Source organism: Zonotrichia leucophrys, chromosome 3, assembly GCF_028769735.1.
Source record: "Zonotrichia leucophrys gambelii isolate GWCS_2022_RI chromosome 3, RI_Zleu_2.0, whole genome shotgun sequence".
NCBI classification, from domain to species: Eukaryota; Metazoa; Chordata; class Aves; order Passeriformes; family Passerellidae; genus Zonotrichia; species Zonotrichia leucophrys.
The window spans coordinates 8,225,175-8,242,188 of record NC_088172.1 but is presented as its reverse complement, the minus strand read 5'-3'; the positions used below and the strand labels follow the sequence as shown (position 1 = coordinate 8,242,188).

Sequence of the window (17,014 nt, the reverse complement as noted above, 5' to 3'; positions counted from 1 at the left end):
AACAATGTGAGAATCTTAATAAGTGAAACCACACCAGCAGTTTATGTTAATAGCTGTTGTGGGAAGGTATGTAGCCTGTTTGTTATTGAAGTAGTATTTTTATGGATTTTACCTGCAGCCTGCTAAATATTCTTCAGATTTCTCTCATTAATTCTTTCCATATTTGTGGACTAGAGCCATTGCAACAATTTTACTGCAGATGATTTGTTTAAGAGGTTTTCTGTTTAGCAGCATGAATGTATTTCCCAGAAGAAGCCAAACTGGCCTCAAATCCGTCGAATAGGCATAGAGTGTATTGTCTTGCAAGGCTTCATCACGTGCTGCCATCTGAAGATAAAAACAAATGGATGTTGGTCAGAATAAAGCTGCAAGTTTTGTCTGTAGTGCTCTGTGCACTTGCTACAATTACATAGAGAAAGCTAAAGGTAGATGCCACTAGCTTGTGCTTGTTTGGTTTTCCTTGAATTTAGTAGATAATTCAGTCTGACCTCAGTTATCAGAGTTAAATTACAGTTTCAGGAATTGTGAATAAACCCTTCCTGCAACTACCTTTTTTTTTTTTCTTTTTTTTTTTCTTCTCATGATTACAGATTTTACTCTTCTGTGAGATCTGGGATCTCAAATGCCTTCTGTTAGCAAACCTCTGGAGAGCTGACATAGTTTTGACCTTTCTCAATCGTCAGCTTTATTATACGCTGAACAATGTGGGAGAGAAAAACAACCCAGCAATGAAAACAACCCACCTCCAAAATATTGGGAAGGTAGCAGAAGGATTTAGGACTGCAGGAAGGGGATGTTGTGTACAACTTTGCTGTCTTTTAGCCAAGCTGATCTCCTGCATGGATCAAGAAAAAGAGATGGTTAGATATCAGACTTTCAGGAGTGTGGGGATAACTGAGTGGTTCCTTGGGATAAGCAAAATCTATTCAGGGGCAATTCAGGGCAAGCAGAATGAAAGATTTAGAGCTCAGTGGCTTGCTCAGGAAGGAAAACAAACAAGGGTTAGGGATTGGCAATAATTCTCAAAAGCCTTTTATTTGAGAAATTGTCCTGTCTATAAAATGTAAAAAGCTTTCTGTGCCTTTCTTTTTAATTTAATTTTCTGAAATTTACACTTACAGCCTTATAGTTCAAAAAAGAGTTTTTAAGGATTAAATATACTTAAAATTGTAAAATCTCTTTTATTGCAGCACTGGTTATTGATTGGTATTGCTTGTAATTTTTGGTCTATGTTATTCTATGTTGTATGTATGCATATGTTGATGATTCTTATATAGTACTGAGAATTTCTTAAGAGCTTGGTTTGAGATTTGACCACAGTCACTCGAACTTTTGTAAATAGGTTTATGCAAAGTCATGAGAGGATAAAATTCAGCATACCCTTACAGTGAAACATGAAAGTTCAGCATCAACAGTTTTTGTTTTTTCCCACTATCATTTTTATTCAGAATTTAATCATATATAGTGAGGCATTTGCTATTGGAGTTGTTGTCCAAGAGATTAAAATTTTACCTATTTTGGAAAGCAAAAAGAGATCTGTGACCTTCAAAGATATCCTAAACCCCTGTAAAATTGATTGAGTGAAATTTGACCAAAGGGAAATGGAATCAATCACTTATGTGTTGTGTATTGTATACAGGTTGATAGTGTTGCACCAACATTTTTCACAAGATGGCTGAATTGTTAATATTTCTTTAACTTTTTATCAGTCTCACGAAGCTGATCAAACAAATAATTGTGTGCTGTGCGACTAAAGCATATATACCTGCTTCTACAAAATTTGAAATAACTCCTCATGTTACAAGTATGGAAGAGAACCCATATTTTTTAGTCTTTACAAGCAGACAAATGTAGTGATCTCAATTTAAATACTGGCAAATGAAAAAAACAAAGTGCAACACTGCAGCTGTGTATGGATAGGTACCTGTGTGCATTCCTCTTCCCTTGTAAACACACCATAGGAGAAAGAAAAAGAAGGGGGAAAAATGGGGGAAAGTGAGCAATGAATGGGGAGGAGAGAAAAGGGAGGGAACAGGGAAGGGAAGGGAGCAGAAAATGTAGAGGAAAGGAACAGAGAAAGGAAATATGAGAAGAAAGAAGGGGATAGGAAGAAATAAAAAATACAAAGAAGCCCCTTTTAAGTGTCACCTGGTGGGCTTGAACCCATGTATTCACATACCTTTTCTATTAAAAAAAGAGTTGCATCTGCCCTTGCCAGGTATTGCACAAGGTGCTGAATGCTATGAGGTTCATAGATAAATGAGACAAGATGGATGTAAACCCAAGGGAAATTTTCATCTTTCACCTTAGCACCAGAAAAGATTTGATACATTATTAAGATGCCAACTTCATAATTAAGTTGTAGAATGTCTTCCTCCCTTTAGATACTGCGTAGTTTCTGTAGAGACTTCAAACCCATTCGTTCTTGCATCTAGGTTTGATGAACACACCTGACTTTGAAGAAAATGTTGAGCCAAAGCTGCCATATATATACTAAGTCTTTCCTCTTTGTAGCCTAGTCTTTCAGGGATTGATCTATATGCTTGCTTAATATAATTTGACAAAAACCTTTTTGTCTAGTTTTATAAACTCTCAGTGTTAACCTTTGACAGAAGAAAACCAATACCATTTTTCAGATTCATTTATGAATCCTTGAAAGATGTAAACAATTATGTTGTATCTTTGCTACCACTACCAGAATAAGAAAGCAGTGTGTGAAGAAGAAAAATATCTTTATATTCTTACATGTCTCAAAATTCTATTCACAGATTTTAGTTATGCTCGCTACTATGGTGATTCTTACCTGGAATTTCAAGGCTTACATTTGAACATGCAAAATTTCATCCACCTGGAATTTAAGACCTATGATCCTCATGGCCTTCTTCTAAATATTGAACAGAGCCCAGAAACAATTCGACATTTTCTAATTCGACTTGTCATCAATAATGGTACCTTGCAGGTAAGGCATCAAAATCTCCCACTGAAGGAAAAGTAAATAAAAGTTGAATCTGTAAAACTGTTAGTATTTTTTTAATTTTCTTACTGTAGAAGATAGTAAATAAAGCTACGGAGATTCTTGACATCTTCAGTATTTTAAGGAAGATAGTTGTTAAACTTGCTCTCTGTTTTGTCCATTTCTTGGCTAATATAGTCAATATGACTCACAAGAGTATACATTAAAACACAAAACCAAAAAATGTACGTTTTATCTTTACATACTGTACAAATTGTCGTATTTTATACCTAAACTAACTGAAATTCCTCACATGAAACTTCATTAAAATTGTTATAAGGAAGGCTTTTGACATAGGCATAGATATAGAAATTGAATGAATTGTCAGAGAAAAATTTATTATGTTAGAGAATAGAGTGTATCTTTTTTACCATGTATCTATACGTAGAAATCTTTCACTCCATCTATTATTTAGATCTCAGTTCCACAGGATCAGGAAAAAGCAATTATTTGGCTCTTGTGGACAGACTAACAAGGAATATATTTGTTTATAAACTTTAAAGAGTAAAGTGTTTATTGTGGTATATCTTTACCTTCCACAAATTATTCCATCTTTTCAGAGAAAGAGGTAATACTAGAGCTTTATTAAGAGATAGGCAGATACTAAAGAGGCTATAAAAAGATATTAAAAGAAAAGTTACTTTTCTCATGACTTGCCTCCCATTTTCCAGCTGAAAGTTTCCCAAAGTACCTGTAATATATTCTTTTGTAAGAACTGTGAAATGTCTGTTAGAAACAGCATTTTGTATTATATTTGCTTTCATGTTTTAAGACCATGACCATACTAAACAGATATATAAACTGAAGATAAATAGAAAAGAAGAAAATTACCTTTTACTCATTTTGTTATGTTGTGATTTTTTTGTCTTTTACTATATTGTGACTTTGTCCAGAAAAAAAAGGTGAGATTAGTCATGGGCAGGAAGTTATCCAATGTTTAGAAAATGGTGATGGCTTTAAGTTCATCTTACTTGTATTCATGGTAAAGTAATGATGCAGAAAAATATTTTTCTAACATATCATCAGCACCATAAAATATGAAAGTACTTTAATTGACACAAATCTATTCAGAGATCCCAGTGTGCCATGTTAAAACTAATTGAATTCACTTAATCATTCACAAAGCTGGTCAATTAAATGTGGATTTAAAGCCCAATGAACAAATGCTTCTAAGCTCACAATCAAGCTACAATTACAAGTAGACAAACCATGAAATCAAGTGCTTGTTCGCATTAGTATAGGAAATTAAATGGTGCTCCAAAATGCTCAAGCCTGCACGCTACATTACATGTTTGGAAGTGTAAGGAAGCCATAAAATGTTGAGTAAAATTCACCCATGGCCAGTGTTAATTTCAGATGGGTTGCAGATGGTCGACTTCTTTGCAAATCAGACCCATAATATCTGACTGTACAATACACAAAGATTAAAGCATTTTCATGCAGATTAGGATACATATATGTGTACTTGAATATTTCTGGTACAATAGGCTTCCTTATCCAGAACTTTCAATGAAACATTTTTTTTTCTTGATACACATGACATCCTTCAGGGTTTTTTTTAAACCATTTATTATTTTAAAATTCAAGTTTCAATGCCTGAAACTGTTTAATTATTGGAAATAATGTAATTAAAACCTTTTCCCACTCTGTAGTACCAATATTTATGTGATGACGCAGCAGAAGTCAAAAACATCACTACCACTGCTAGAGTGGACGATGGATACTGGTACAGTGTGCAAATTAGGTAAGTTTACTGTTTTCTGTTTTTATCAAAGATCACATAGTTTGGACCATTAGTAAATCCCACAGATATTATATCTGATTAACCATGATACCTCAACACATACTGTAAAACTGTGTTATGGTGGTCTGGGCCAAAACACATCCTTGGAAAGAATGTTTAAATCTGCAGTTGGACAGTGCTCATCAGATCCCTGATGTGCTTAGTGGAAATAAATTTATTCTTTTTGATGTAATTTACTGTAGCAAACATAAACATTCAGTCAGGAAAGATGCTGCACAGTAAATCCAAGCTACTCAGTCCAGGAAATAGTTGAATTTCCAACAATGAGAGTGTGATTTATAGAAAAATATTGGAAAATAAATAGATAGGGAGAAGCAGCACCATGACTTTCATTGCTGTCACTGGCTTGCAACTCATAATAGGATATGTTATTCCTGTAAAAGTAACAATACGTGCAACTGAAGGAGAATAAAATGAAAAGAAAATGAGGTAGGAAAAAGGGGTAGGTAGTAGGCTTTCCATGGTGTTTGTGCATAGATGTATCTAATGACCAAATATCTGTGCTCATAGAATCCACAGCCTTGGAAGTGAAAGTTTTGGGTTCACTTTATAGGAAAGTTAGGCACCTAGTGTGCTCTCTGAGTGCCTAGTTCCTATTAGGTAGCTTAAAATAGGTCCAGCCATCTTGTCCAGCAAGAAGAAAGCAAGCTAGCTGTCTGCTTGTCTCTCAGGAGTAAGTTAGTCCTTAAAAAGTTTGTGGAGGAGTGCAGAAGGAATACAAACCTTTCTCTGGAATAGGCCTTTTATAGCTCTATCTGTCCAAACATTGTTAAATGAAGAACTTTTGCAGGGCAAGACTGTCTCCCCTTCCTTCCATGGGAAATATGGTGGAGTGTGTATCCATTATATTGTGCCTGTTGTCTCAGATGTGGCAGTGAGTACTCAGTGAGGAGAACCAAAGTTTGTTTCTGCATTTCAGTTACCATTGCTGTCATAATTTTTTTTCCAGCAAGTTAAACCACACTCATGGCTAGGACTGCTCAGTAACACACACAAATTAATGCAAGGAGCAAAAGCCAGTAATCCACTGTGGTTGTGCTTATCACCCAAAAAGGAGCAGCATAAACCAAGCCATGCTAATGGAAGCTAAAGCAAGTGTAAGCTCCTCCGTGACCAGGAAGAAATAGAACACAGTATCTCGATGGCACTGATAAAAATGAGATTCTCTAAAATCGAATAACATACGGAGTTCTGTTTATTTCCTGGTTATGATTCCCTCTCCATACCAAAATACAGAAATTAAATTGGAAAATAGTTTTTAGAGAAGAGATATAAAGATGATAAAATCATTAAGCATCTTCTATATGAATAGAGACTAAATACTCAAGTACTCTGCAAGCCCATTAAATACAGGTAAGAGAGGATCCCAAAGAAGACAAATCCCAAGTGACCCAGAAAGGGGATAAGTGGAGACATAAAATTTCTAGTTACTTAGAGAGTTGAAATCCATTATGATTCAATTGTTATTCCTTGTTGCTCATTTTAAGAAAGATTTAAGATCCTGAAAATAGCAAAAATATGAATACCTGAACCCTCAGTAATGTGGAACTCTCTGCAGTGCCTTTCCCCTGGCACTGAAGCATTCAAACTGTGATGTCAGTGTCATCCCTCAGAGAGCCACTAATTACCATTATGGGAATACACTTATTCCATGCATTTTCCCCCTACTCCATCAAGCAGAAAGAAGCTTGAGTCTCTATGATATGATGATAGCCCATGACAAAAGAAAGCCAACCTAATTTCTATATTTTGCTTTTCCTTTTGAGCATAAAAAAGAAAGGAACTTTCTTTCATTTGCAGGAAATTATTTCAGGACAGCTCAGGAAATGGGCCACACTTATTTCTCCTGCTGAAAAAGAAGGCATGCATACCATTTATGAGACTCAGGCTAGTTACAGAGCAATTAATAATTCATCATTCTACTCACTTCAGAAGAGTGGAAATAGTTCTGGAAATAGTTGTTTTAAGATGGCATTCTGCAGATGACACCAAGTTGTGTGCGAGCGTTGGTTCGCTGGAGGGCAAGAGAGCTCTGCAGAAGGATCTGGGCAGGCTGAATCAATGGGTCAAGGCCAATTATGTGAGGCTTGTGAGAAGTGGCTGAGGGAGCTGGGGCCGTCTGGCTGGGAGAAGAGGCTGCAAGGAGACCTTATGGCCCCCCTACAACTCCCTGAAAGGAGTCTATAGTGAGGTAGGGGTCAGTCTCTTCCCCTGACTAACAAGAAATCAGACAAGAGGAAATGGCCTAAAGTTGCACCAGAGGAGGTTTAGGTTGGATATTTGGAAAAAAATCTTCACAGAAAGGGTTGTAAAACACTGAAAGAGGATGTATAGGGAAGTGTCTGTGTCACCATCACTGGAGATACATAAAAATCATGTAGACATGGCAGTTAGAGCTAGGGTTTATTGTTGGATGGACTAGGCAGTGCTGATTTAACAGTGGAGATTGATGGCTGTAAAGATCTTTTCCAACCTAAACAACTCTGTGATTCTAAGATTCAAAATATCAGCAATGTAGATGTCAGGAAGATTTGGAGTTGCTTCTCACTGTCATCTCATGCATTTTCACATGTGCTTGAATTAATTATAAAGTATGTATCCTGTATATATATGCTTTACATTTTTTCCTATATTGACAATTAAATATATATTGTTGACAGTTAAGTTTGATAGAGTCAGTCTTGAAATATGAGTTGTTTTATAAAGTTAACATTTCTTTAATCAACTGCAGTGTAATACAGCATAAGAAAACTTAAAATAACTTTGATGAAAATTTTCTGTAACTTATTCAACAACTTTCTAGAGGCTTGCAAATATTTAATCTTCTCAGAACTGATTTTCAGTGAGATAAATATGTTAAGTTTTGAACAATGGTATCTGGGAAACCAGTGAAGTTAAATGGGAATGTAGGAGATACTACATATTGTAACATCGTGGGTATGCACACAGGATTTTCTTTGTTGTGCATATGTTAAGCATTGTGAACAGATATTGTGGATAATAACAATAATTTTTTTGAAAGAAAATGCTAATTTTAATTATTTAATGTTATCTTAATTTTTTGGAGCTCTTTTGATGTAGTCCTGTGTTGGAAAGGATTTTGTCTTTTCAATTAAGGAAAAGCAGTGCATTTCAGCTACTGAAGATAAGCCATCTTCAAAGAGCGTGATGCCTCTACAATATCATATTAAATGAAAGTAGACTTAAAAGTAGTGACTGCTGTTAAATACAAGTTTAAGTACAGTGAAAATTAGATAGTGATAGTATCTTCCTTTTCTCCTTACAGGAGAACATTTTACTGCTTCCTTTATCCCACAGAAATAATTCCTCATGAAAATAAAATAAATGACACACTATCTAATGTTTGCAAAAAACGTGCATATTGCTGTCAAACAATGTCCTTTATGCAGTTCTCATGGTTCATCATGATATTTATGCTGAAAGAAAAGTAGCAGCATTGCTGAAGAACATTTTTCCTGATGATGGAATATTGTGACTACAAAAACTGTAATAATTTAATAAATTAGGTACAATGTAAGGAGTGTATTTGCTTCAAAATCTGGGATATTGTGCATAATTTGGGTTAGAATGTAACTTTTTGCATCAGATTAGTCTAATCTAGAATTGGCTGTTAAAACCAACGTTTCCGAGGTTTGCCTCAGAGCAGTGCCTGAAAGTTCCATTTCATGTTTAAACTATTGTGGTTGTGTACTAAGCCTGTTAATGAAACTTCATTGCAGCTGTTTCACTCACATTTCTGACTATTGTTTTGGTTTTCTTGAGTGTTACCAGGGAAGTGAGTGAGCTACTGTGAAAAATGGATATGGGCAATATCCCACAGGGATTGGATTACTGCAGGATATTGTGGAGAAGAAAATGTTAGACTCAAGAACTGGAAGATTTACATATTTGGTTTTGTAGTGAAGATACAGTTTTCTTACTGGCAATGCACGGGATGCTCAGCCACAATCTTCTCATTCCAGCCTTCATAAAACTGCCTCCATTAACTTTAAGCTTTTTCTTCTTTAATCTTTGTCATCAAAACAATTGATAAAATAATATGTATTGCAGAAGCAAACCAAACTGCAGCAGCAATATTAGAAATTTGCCTTTTCTTGCCCCAGTACTCTCCATTTCAGTACTGATACAAATAGTTTCCTCAATTATGTAAAAAGTATTTTTATAAATTGATGTCTCAGATTATTATTTTCAATTGCTTTAGCAAATTTGTCCATTTATAAATTTATTATGCAATAGATGTCATGAATAGAACTTCATTCTTTAATGTGAGTCTGTCATGTTTGAATTTTTTTTAATTGTCTGAGATATTTTGGATTATAATCTGGTGTTGTGCTCCATTATAAACTGACTGTAAAATCTGGCAATTGCTTTTCAAAGAGTGTTTTATTCCTCTATTTTAACTCCTATTGTTTTAAATTTGAGTTTTGCACTAGTAACCTATAGGACTTTTAGTGATTGATTGTCTTGCTTTTGAGATGTAAAAGTTTTCTGATTCCTTTAGTCAGAAAAAGATCTTTATAATCATGCCAAAATGCAACATATGCTCATTCAGGAGCTTTTATATTGCTTGGTTTTGACAGCTTTTTATGAGGGTCTGAGATAATCCATATGGTGCAAAGTACCCTGTATTTATTACCCTTCACAACATGCTACAAACCTCATATTTTCCCTAGGGCTTTTAGGCAGGTAAGATAAGCATATGATAGATAAAGTGGGTAGCAAATCCTGCAGACGCTTCTCTGTTTTGGTTTTTTTTTTGGTTCTTTTTATTTCTTTTATTGTAAATTCCTGTTTTTATTTTATCGCAAAGGTGCAGAATTTTGACCTTCATTTTTTAGCATGACAGCATATGGGTGAAGTCACTCATCTGTTGTTTCATGTACCATGTAAATGTCATATACTTGTTGAAAACATGCTTAATGGTCCATATCCTCATGAAGCAGTGTAAGTCAAAAGATAGTATTACCAATTGCTGCTGTTTAGTTAGAGATCTGTATTCAATATTTATGAAATGCTGTATTCAATATTTATGAAAAGTGAGAAATATATTCTTGATATAAAATAGCTTCAGGGTCTTTTAATTTTCTTCTTGTCTCCCAAGAAAGCTGTCAATGGACTTGCATCAGCAGCAAGAAGTTTAAGTACTTAGATCCATCAGGGTTTAGCCTGTTTTGTATGTTGCCAATACGAAAGATTTAGGAAGTTGCTGGACCTCTAAACTGGCCATTGACAGGGTCCTCACAAACTTCTTAGCCACGGTTGTGTTGGTCTTTTTTTACAGTCCCTCCTAAAGTGCCTAGTGTAAAACTAAGGGTGAATGAAATACATGTGCTGACTTACCTAATAATTTCTAATTTTTATATGGTCTGAAACTTTTCCCAAATCAGTGGAGCTTACTTGGATAGAGTTTTTTTTTTACTTAGTTCAATTTATTTATGATGTATTAACACTGGTAATAGAACGACATTTGTATTTTCTTAAATTCACTGTATGTTAAATCCTAAGTAGTTTATATCTGCTACTTAATGTCCAATATACATTGCAGAGATGCCAAGACACTGAAAACAAATGGGTTTGGGAATATAGTTTAGAAATGCAGACATTTTCATTTAATGGGGAATGAAAATAATTAAAACATTGGAAATATTGATACTGATGTCAAGACCTGGATTTGTAAAGTGGAAAATAGGAATGAGTTGATCATGAAGTGTGAAGAAAATTGTAAGGATTCTTTTTTCATTTTGGTTTGGGGATTTTGGACAAAGATAAAGAAATTTAACGTTGAATAGATATGGTAACTGTCACACAGATGAGCAGGAAAAATGAACAATATCCCCAGGATATTTTCCAACAGGGAAAAGGGTATTATTAAATACTTGTGAAAAGAAAAAGATACTAACTTTTAACAGCACATGTTGACTATTGGCACAAGTAGCTCAAAAGGTGCACAATTTCTGGTGCTGAAGATTTCTATTACATAATGACACTATTACTGCCTGCTGGCAGAGCATAAGAGTGCCACAGAAATGGTAATGCTGGATTGAAGCAACAGAATCAAAGGAGATTCTGATTTATGAACTGTGAAACTGAAGCCAAATAAGAATCAGAAAACACTAAATAGAGGAAAAGTTCTGAAATCTTTCTAGTTGGAACATACGTGTTTTCCAGTTCATTCTGGTAATGTGCACAGTACATTTAGAGAGAGTTAATTTGATTTTAATCCTTTCACAGATTAGTAAAGGAGGAATTAAGCCAATAATATTCCCTCTTGTAACTAATTTTTTTTTTTAACTTTATCTCATAAATACTTTATAACTTAAACCTTCTTTAATGTATCTTTCTATTTGGGAGCTGGGGTTGTTCAGCTGGAAGAAAAGGAGGTTCAGGAGACAGCATGTTGCTCTCTATAAATACCTGAAAGGAGGTTGTAGCCAAGTGGAGGTCAGTACCTTCTCCCAGGTAACAAGATGAGAGGAAATGGCCTCAAGTTGCACAAGGGGAGTTTAGGTTAGATATTAGGAAAACTTTCATCACAGTATTGGTTGTTAAGCATTGGAAAAGGCTGCCCAAAGTGTGACCTTCACTGGAAGTATTTTTTTTTTTTAATTTAGAGGTTGCAGTTAGGGACATGGTTTAGTGATGAACTTTGCAATATTAGGTTAGTGGTTTGACCGGTGACCTTAGAGGTCTTTTCCAACCTTAATTATTGTATTATTCTGTGATATTTCTCCCTTTTTAATTACTTAAAACCCTCTGGAAGTAATGACTCTGTGGATGCTAGAGAGCAGCAACAGCATCTCACTAAAAAACACAGATAAGAAAACAGATCTCTACATAGGTTGAATAGGAGAATGTATTTATTATATCTGCTGCTGAACAATTATTAAGGAAAGAGACCATCCATGAATTTATACTTACCCAGTTTCCTCTGTGAATAAGAATAGATTTCTGTAGCTTAAGATCATTTTTGTGCACAAATACCAGAAATAAGTTTCAAGTACAGAGTATCACTGCAGTCATGTTCTATTAATCCCAGAGATTTCTAAAATACCAGTAAGGCTGAACTTTTTTTTTTAGGAGAACATCTTAAGCTTCAATAGTAGAATCTACTGTACCACAACAACACTAATGGTTGTACTGTTCTTTGAAGTGTCTTTATTGTGACAAACAAAAGTATATTTTTATTTTAGATTCAGAAATTATTTTTTTTCAATACTAGAAATTGCCTTTCTTTGTCTATCTTTATCGCAAAAAGCAAAGAAACAACTTGCCTCTCTTACTGACTGCTGCATATCGCCAAGTGCCTTATCTGTTAGAGATATTGTCTAAACAATTTATGTATTTGCTGGAGGCTTTACCTCAGGACATGTCTTTAGCTGTTGTCTGTTTAAGAGTATTGAAATCCTGTTCTATCCCATGTGATCTTCTATACAATAGTTCTTAACTCTATTGTTCACATTATTAATTTCACAGAACATTCAAAATTTTCTTACCAGAATAATTCAAATTGCTATTTTTTAAAATAAAGTAATAATATTATCATCTGAGTTTTTGAATATATTATAAATATTTTTTCCTTATAAAAAGTAATTGAATGTACCAGTATCCTGTTTCTGAATGGATTTCGGTTTTAGGAAAAGCAGACATAATATATATAATGCACACAATCTAGTATTTCCTTTTATACACTTAAATGCACTGAGGACTTTGATTTTGTAATCAAAGTGATTTTAAGAACTCAGGTTTTCACATATGATATCAACATATTTTATAAAATTTGTGCATATTAATAAGGAGTAAATATACTAGCTATCATAAACAAGCTTAGTGGAGAAAAAACAATGTAGGTTTTAAAAAATATTTATAGAACTTCTTTTCTCTCTGTGGATGAAAGTATATAATGATTTAAACATAGCAGCATAAAGTAAAATAAGCTACCATTTTTATCTAAGTTAAAATTCCTAAAATTTCTTGGGTTTAAATTTTCAGGCCAGAAGGGAACATTATTTGACCACCAAGGGACCAGTAGTTTGACCACTTCTATATCCTGAATGATCAATATTTTATTTGAAGTCTATGAAAAACATAGACTTCATTTAAATCAAGCCGTTCTATTAAATATTTTCCTAAGATACACTTTACCATGATCACCTCTTCCTAAACCCACAGCTTTGGTGGGCAGTTTATGTATACAGATCATTCTGTCTGGCAAACCCCAGCCAGTGCTTCAGTAAAAAGCTGAAAATAAAAGGTGGATAAAGATTCCCTTCTGACCCTGCTAGCCCAATGTCTCAGGTATTGAGGTAATGCTCAGGACTGAGCCAACAGTGCAGACATATAAGAGGTGTAATTCACTCTCACCACAAAGATATTTTTGTCTGCTATATACCCTTTCACTGGTCTGTTATTTGAGACATGTTCAGAAAATGGAGAAATGAAAATAATTAGATGGTTCTGTAGTGGGAGAAAAATGCTGATAGGCACTGCACATTGCATCCAGAAACCTGAAGACAGACATTTTTTTAAAAGTCATTGTACTGCAGCAGATATGAGGCAGCAGGAGTATTTGAAAGATGATGCAAGCAGTCCTTTTCTCCTCTGAATAGAGCAGGATATGCAAAGAGCAGGACAGGGAGTGTGGCAGCCTTGTTTACTGAGACAGTGCTGTGTGAATTCTGTACACTGTAACTCCTACGTAGCAAGAGGGAAGCTGGCTTTCTGCTTTATCCCACATGAATCCCTTTCAGTCAGAGTTATCTGGAGGCAGAGAGACTGCACCTCTTCTGAAAGCAAATAAGCTTTTTTTTTCCCTGAAGGGCAGGATGGAGCTTGCAGAGAGTCTGCGGCAACAGCGCAGACAGAAAATCCTGAAAAAAGCAGATGAAGGAGAGACAAAAGAAGGAGGTTTTTTTAGGACAAATTATATCTAGTAGAAAATTTATTTCAAGTTAGAGAATAAATTTGCTTTCAAGGATTTTATTTAATCATACTTATTGCTACATTTTCATTATTAAAAAAATCTTTTAAGAATGTAGTTATCTTATGTGCTAAATAAAGTCTGTCCTTAAAGAGGGGGTTCATGACTTTTTGGATAAGTTACTACAACAAAAAGGAGACAATTCAGAATGCCTGAATGTTAAAGGGACACTTTTGACCTCAAAAGACTTGGTTGTTTTTTCCATGTTTAAACCACTTTATTCTTCTTCTTTCCTTGTTTGGCTGCTGGCCCATGTTTCCAGGGCTCATATAGGGTCCTTTGCCTAAGGTGCCATTCAAACCACACCTGTCACTATATAAGGTGCCAGTGAGATTATCTAGGCTCCACCATATCTACTGTATATGGTGGAGCCCACAGCCCTCCACTAACTTCAGAGTTTCTTTAAAATGTTAGCTTGAAGTTTGTCTTCTTAAAATTATCAATTTAACTTTGTTTCAGAAACAATTTCTGCCAGCAAACAATCGTGGGGTTGTACTGCTGATGCTACAGGATGATATTCCTTTCGAGCTGTGTAGGAAAGACCTTGGTCCTGCCTTGCCAGACATGGCAGAATACCTTTTGCTATTCCAAAGTCACTACAGCAATTACTTTATTCATTCAGCAAGAGCTAAGATTCCACAGAGAAAGGAATAGTGGAAATGGATAAAAACTAGAAATTATGTCAGAGAAACTGGGCATTAATATTTTTTGTATCGTGCATTTAGTTTTCGTAAATTAAGAATAGTGAAAGTAGACTTTCTGCTTACATAGTTGTCTGAGTACAGGAAAAAAACCCTACCTTGCACTGATCAAGTCTTCTACTAAAAAAATGTTTAAAACTTATGGGACTTTTTTCAGCTAAGTAATTTTATTTTATTTTGCATCAATGCAATGTTAAAAAGAAATCCTAATTGAAATCAAAACTCATTATGAAATGGAAATGTAAGGTGTTGCACATATTTTTTAATTTTCCAGACTGGCTATTTTTCACAAACTTCTTATGAATCAACAGAGAAGAAGCAACTGCCTTTTCCTTGTGATATCATCGAACACAATGGATTTAATTTTACTAAATTGATCCTAATAACAGTTAATAGTGATTTAGTACCACCAATTAGTTTGATACAAACTGTTGTTTTACAGCCTCTTTAAAATAAAAGCTTATTTAGTCATGCTACATCTTGTGTATAAATCACATTCTACATATTCTCAGAACTCTACCTTAAAGCAGACACTCATAAAAATTTAGAATCATGCAAGTGACAAATCTGTCGTGTATTGTGAAATTTTCTTCCTCAGGTTGTTTAATTTTAAAAAATGCTAGAAATGTTTCTGTCATAGCTACTTTATTTTGCGTTGGATCTCAAAAGAGATCGTTAGTGTCACTTATAAGAATTAAAATTTTCTGCATTATCTTCTGAAGGAGCTAATTGCAGGGGCAGAATCATGAAACCACTAAAATAGGACTCTAATAACAGGCCAATAGCAATACATCAGGCTTTGTTCTGTATTATTTTCTATGGAACATCCGAAGGCACTTATGGATCCTAAAAGTGGGTTCAGTGTTCTGTGGCTGCTTTGGCCACATGTCATAGACATAGAACTTGTATGAAGGAGAGCACAGATAGGGTATAGAGATCAGAAATAACATTGGCCAGCAGAGCTGATGTAAATATGAATTCCCACAGTGTAACTATTTTTTATTATAAACAGTCTGTAATATTCACTTAAAATTACAGTATTCCAAGTCTAAATCCAACTCTAAACTTCCTGCTCTCTGCATACTTAAATACAGTACTCTCATTTGAGCCAAGATTTTCCATAAGTGACACATCTACCTCAACTTTAAATAAGTGCATACAGTTTTCTAAGTTTAATTTCTGTAAGTAGTATCTGTGGTTGGCATGGTGTGAGCAGCAAGAAACCAGAAGCAGGAAACTGCAAAGACAGAAAGGGCCAGAGGCATAGATAGTTGTTTTTTTCTTTAGCTATAGCTAAAGTAGTAAATTAAACTAAAATCTGTAGGCTGGTCTCTGAACTGAGACCAACTGGCAAGTCTGAGGTCATGTCTATAAAAAATTTTATGGTAGAATAGTTTGGTAAGGTGAATTTGAAATGATTCCTGAATTGAACTAACCAGTGGATTTTGTAAGTTTCAGAATTGAAGATAATGTGTAGCTTCCATAGTAACTGTAACAGGAACAGTGATGACTTTGTAAAAATATGGATGATTCCATGTCCGGATTTGAGCTCAAGTTGTGGACTTTAGCATAGTAGTGTAAGTGTAATTTCTGTGAAAAGGGGATACTATATTCATTTATTTATTAGAAAATGAAACAAAGTTCATTTCCTTTCTTTGTTGTATTATTAGAGAAATTTGCATCATTAGTTTCATTGTTCTTATTTGTTTAGTTAAATCACAGTTAAATGTAAGACCAGACCAAGTAATCAGCTTCAGACTCAGGAAATATGAATATCAGGGAAATGAGAATAAATAGATGTTGACTAATGGGTTTATCTACAACTTGGAAATGTGTGTTACCTGGTGTCTCAGCAGGGCAAAGTCAGCACAACAGATTACAGCATTGTAAAATTATGCATTTTACTGCAGAGTGAAAATACAATGACTGTGAGTGAACTGGTATATATTCGATCTAGATAAATCTACTGCAGGTAATAAGAGATTCTGCCCTATTCTGTAACTGTTATTAGTATGGAATTTCTGGGGTTTTCTCTGCTGAAGGAAGGTGTCAGGTTTATAGAATTGTAGGGTATTTTGGGCTAAAAAGGGCTTCAGGAAGTCTTTAGCCCAACCTCCAGCTCAAAGCAGGGCCAGGCAAGGTCAGAACAGGTTGCTCAGTGCTTTATTGAGTCAGATTTTGTAAACCTCCAACACTGAAACCTGCAAAACTTTCTGAGTAGAGGGGTCCAGATGATCGATTCCTAAAGTTGCCTCAAACACCTTTGAAAAGCTGTAAAGATTTCAAAACCAGTGCTAGGTAAAAATTGATGCAACCTTTTAAATGTGCCTTAAGAAAAAGTTTCTCTTGATTGTAGTGACAGTAGGTTTATTGTTTTGTCAAAATTTTACAAAAATAAATATTCTACTGCAAGGAACAGTTTGTGTATGAAACCAGAAAATGTAAACCTCCACTACTGAGTGAAAAACAAGTTGTCTTTTTTTAAGCTAATAAACCTA

The 17,014-nt window shown here is 34.8% G+C and overlaps 1 protein-coding gene across 1 annotated transcript in view; it reads left to right on the top strand.

Annotated features, from left to right (window-relative positions):
• Nucleotides 1–17,014, top strand: part of EYS (eyes shut homolog) — a 704,733-nt gene that overhangs the window by 440,468 nt on the left and 247,251 nt on the right. Inside the window, exons 32-33 of the mRNA XM_064707313.1 lie at nucleotides 2,769–2,959; nucleotides 4,666–4,757. Coding sequence (XP_064563383.1) covers nucleotides 2,769–2,959; nucleotides 4,666–4,757 — 283 coding nt within the window. The remainder of the gene's footprint in view (nucleotides 1–2,768; nucleotides 2,960–4,665; nucleotides 4,758–17,014) is intronic.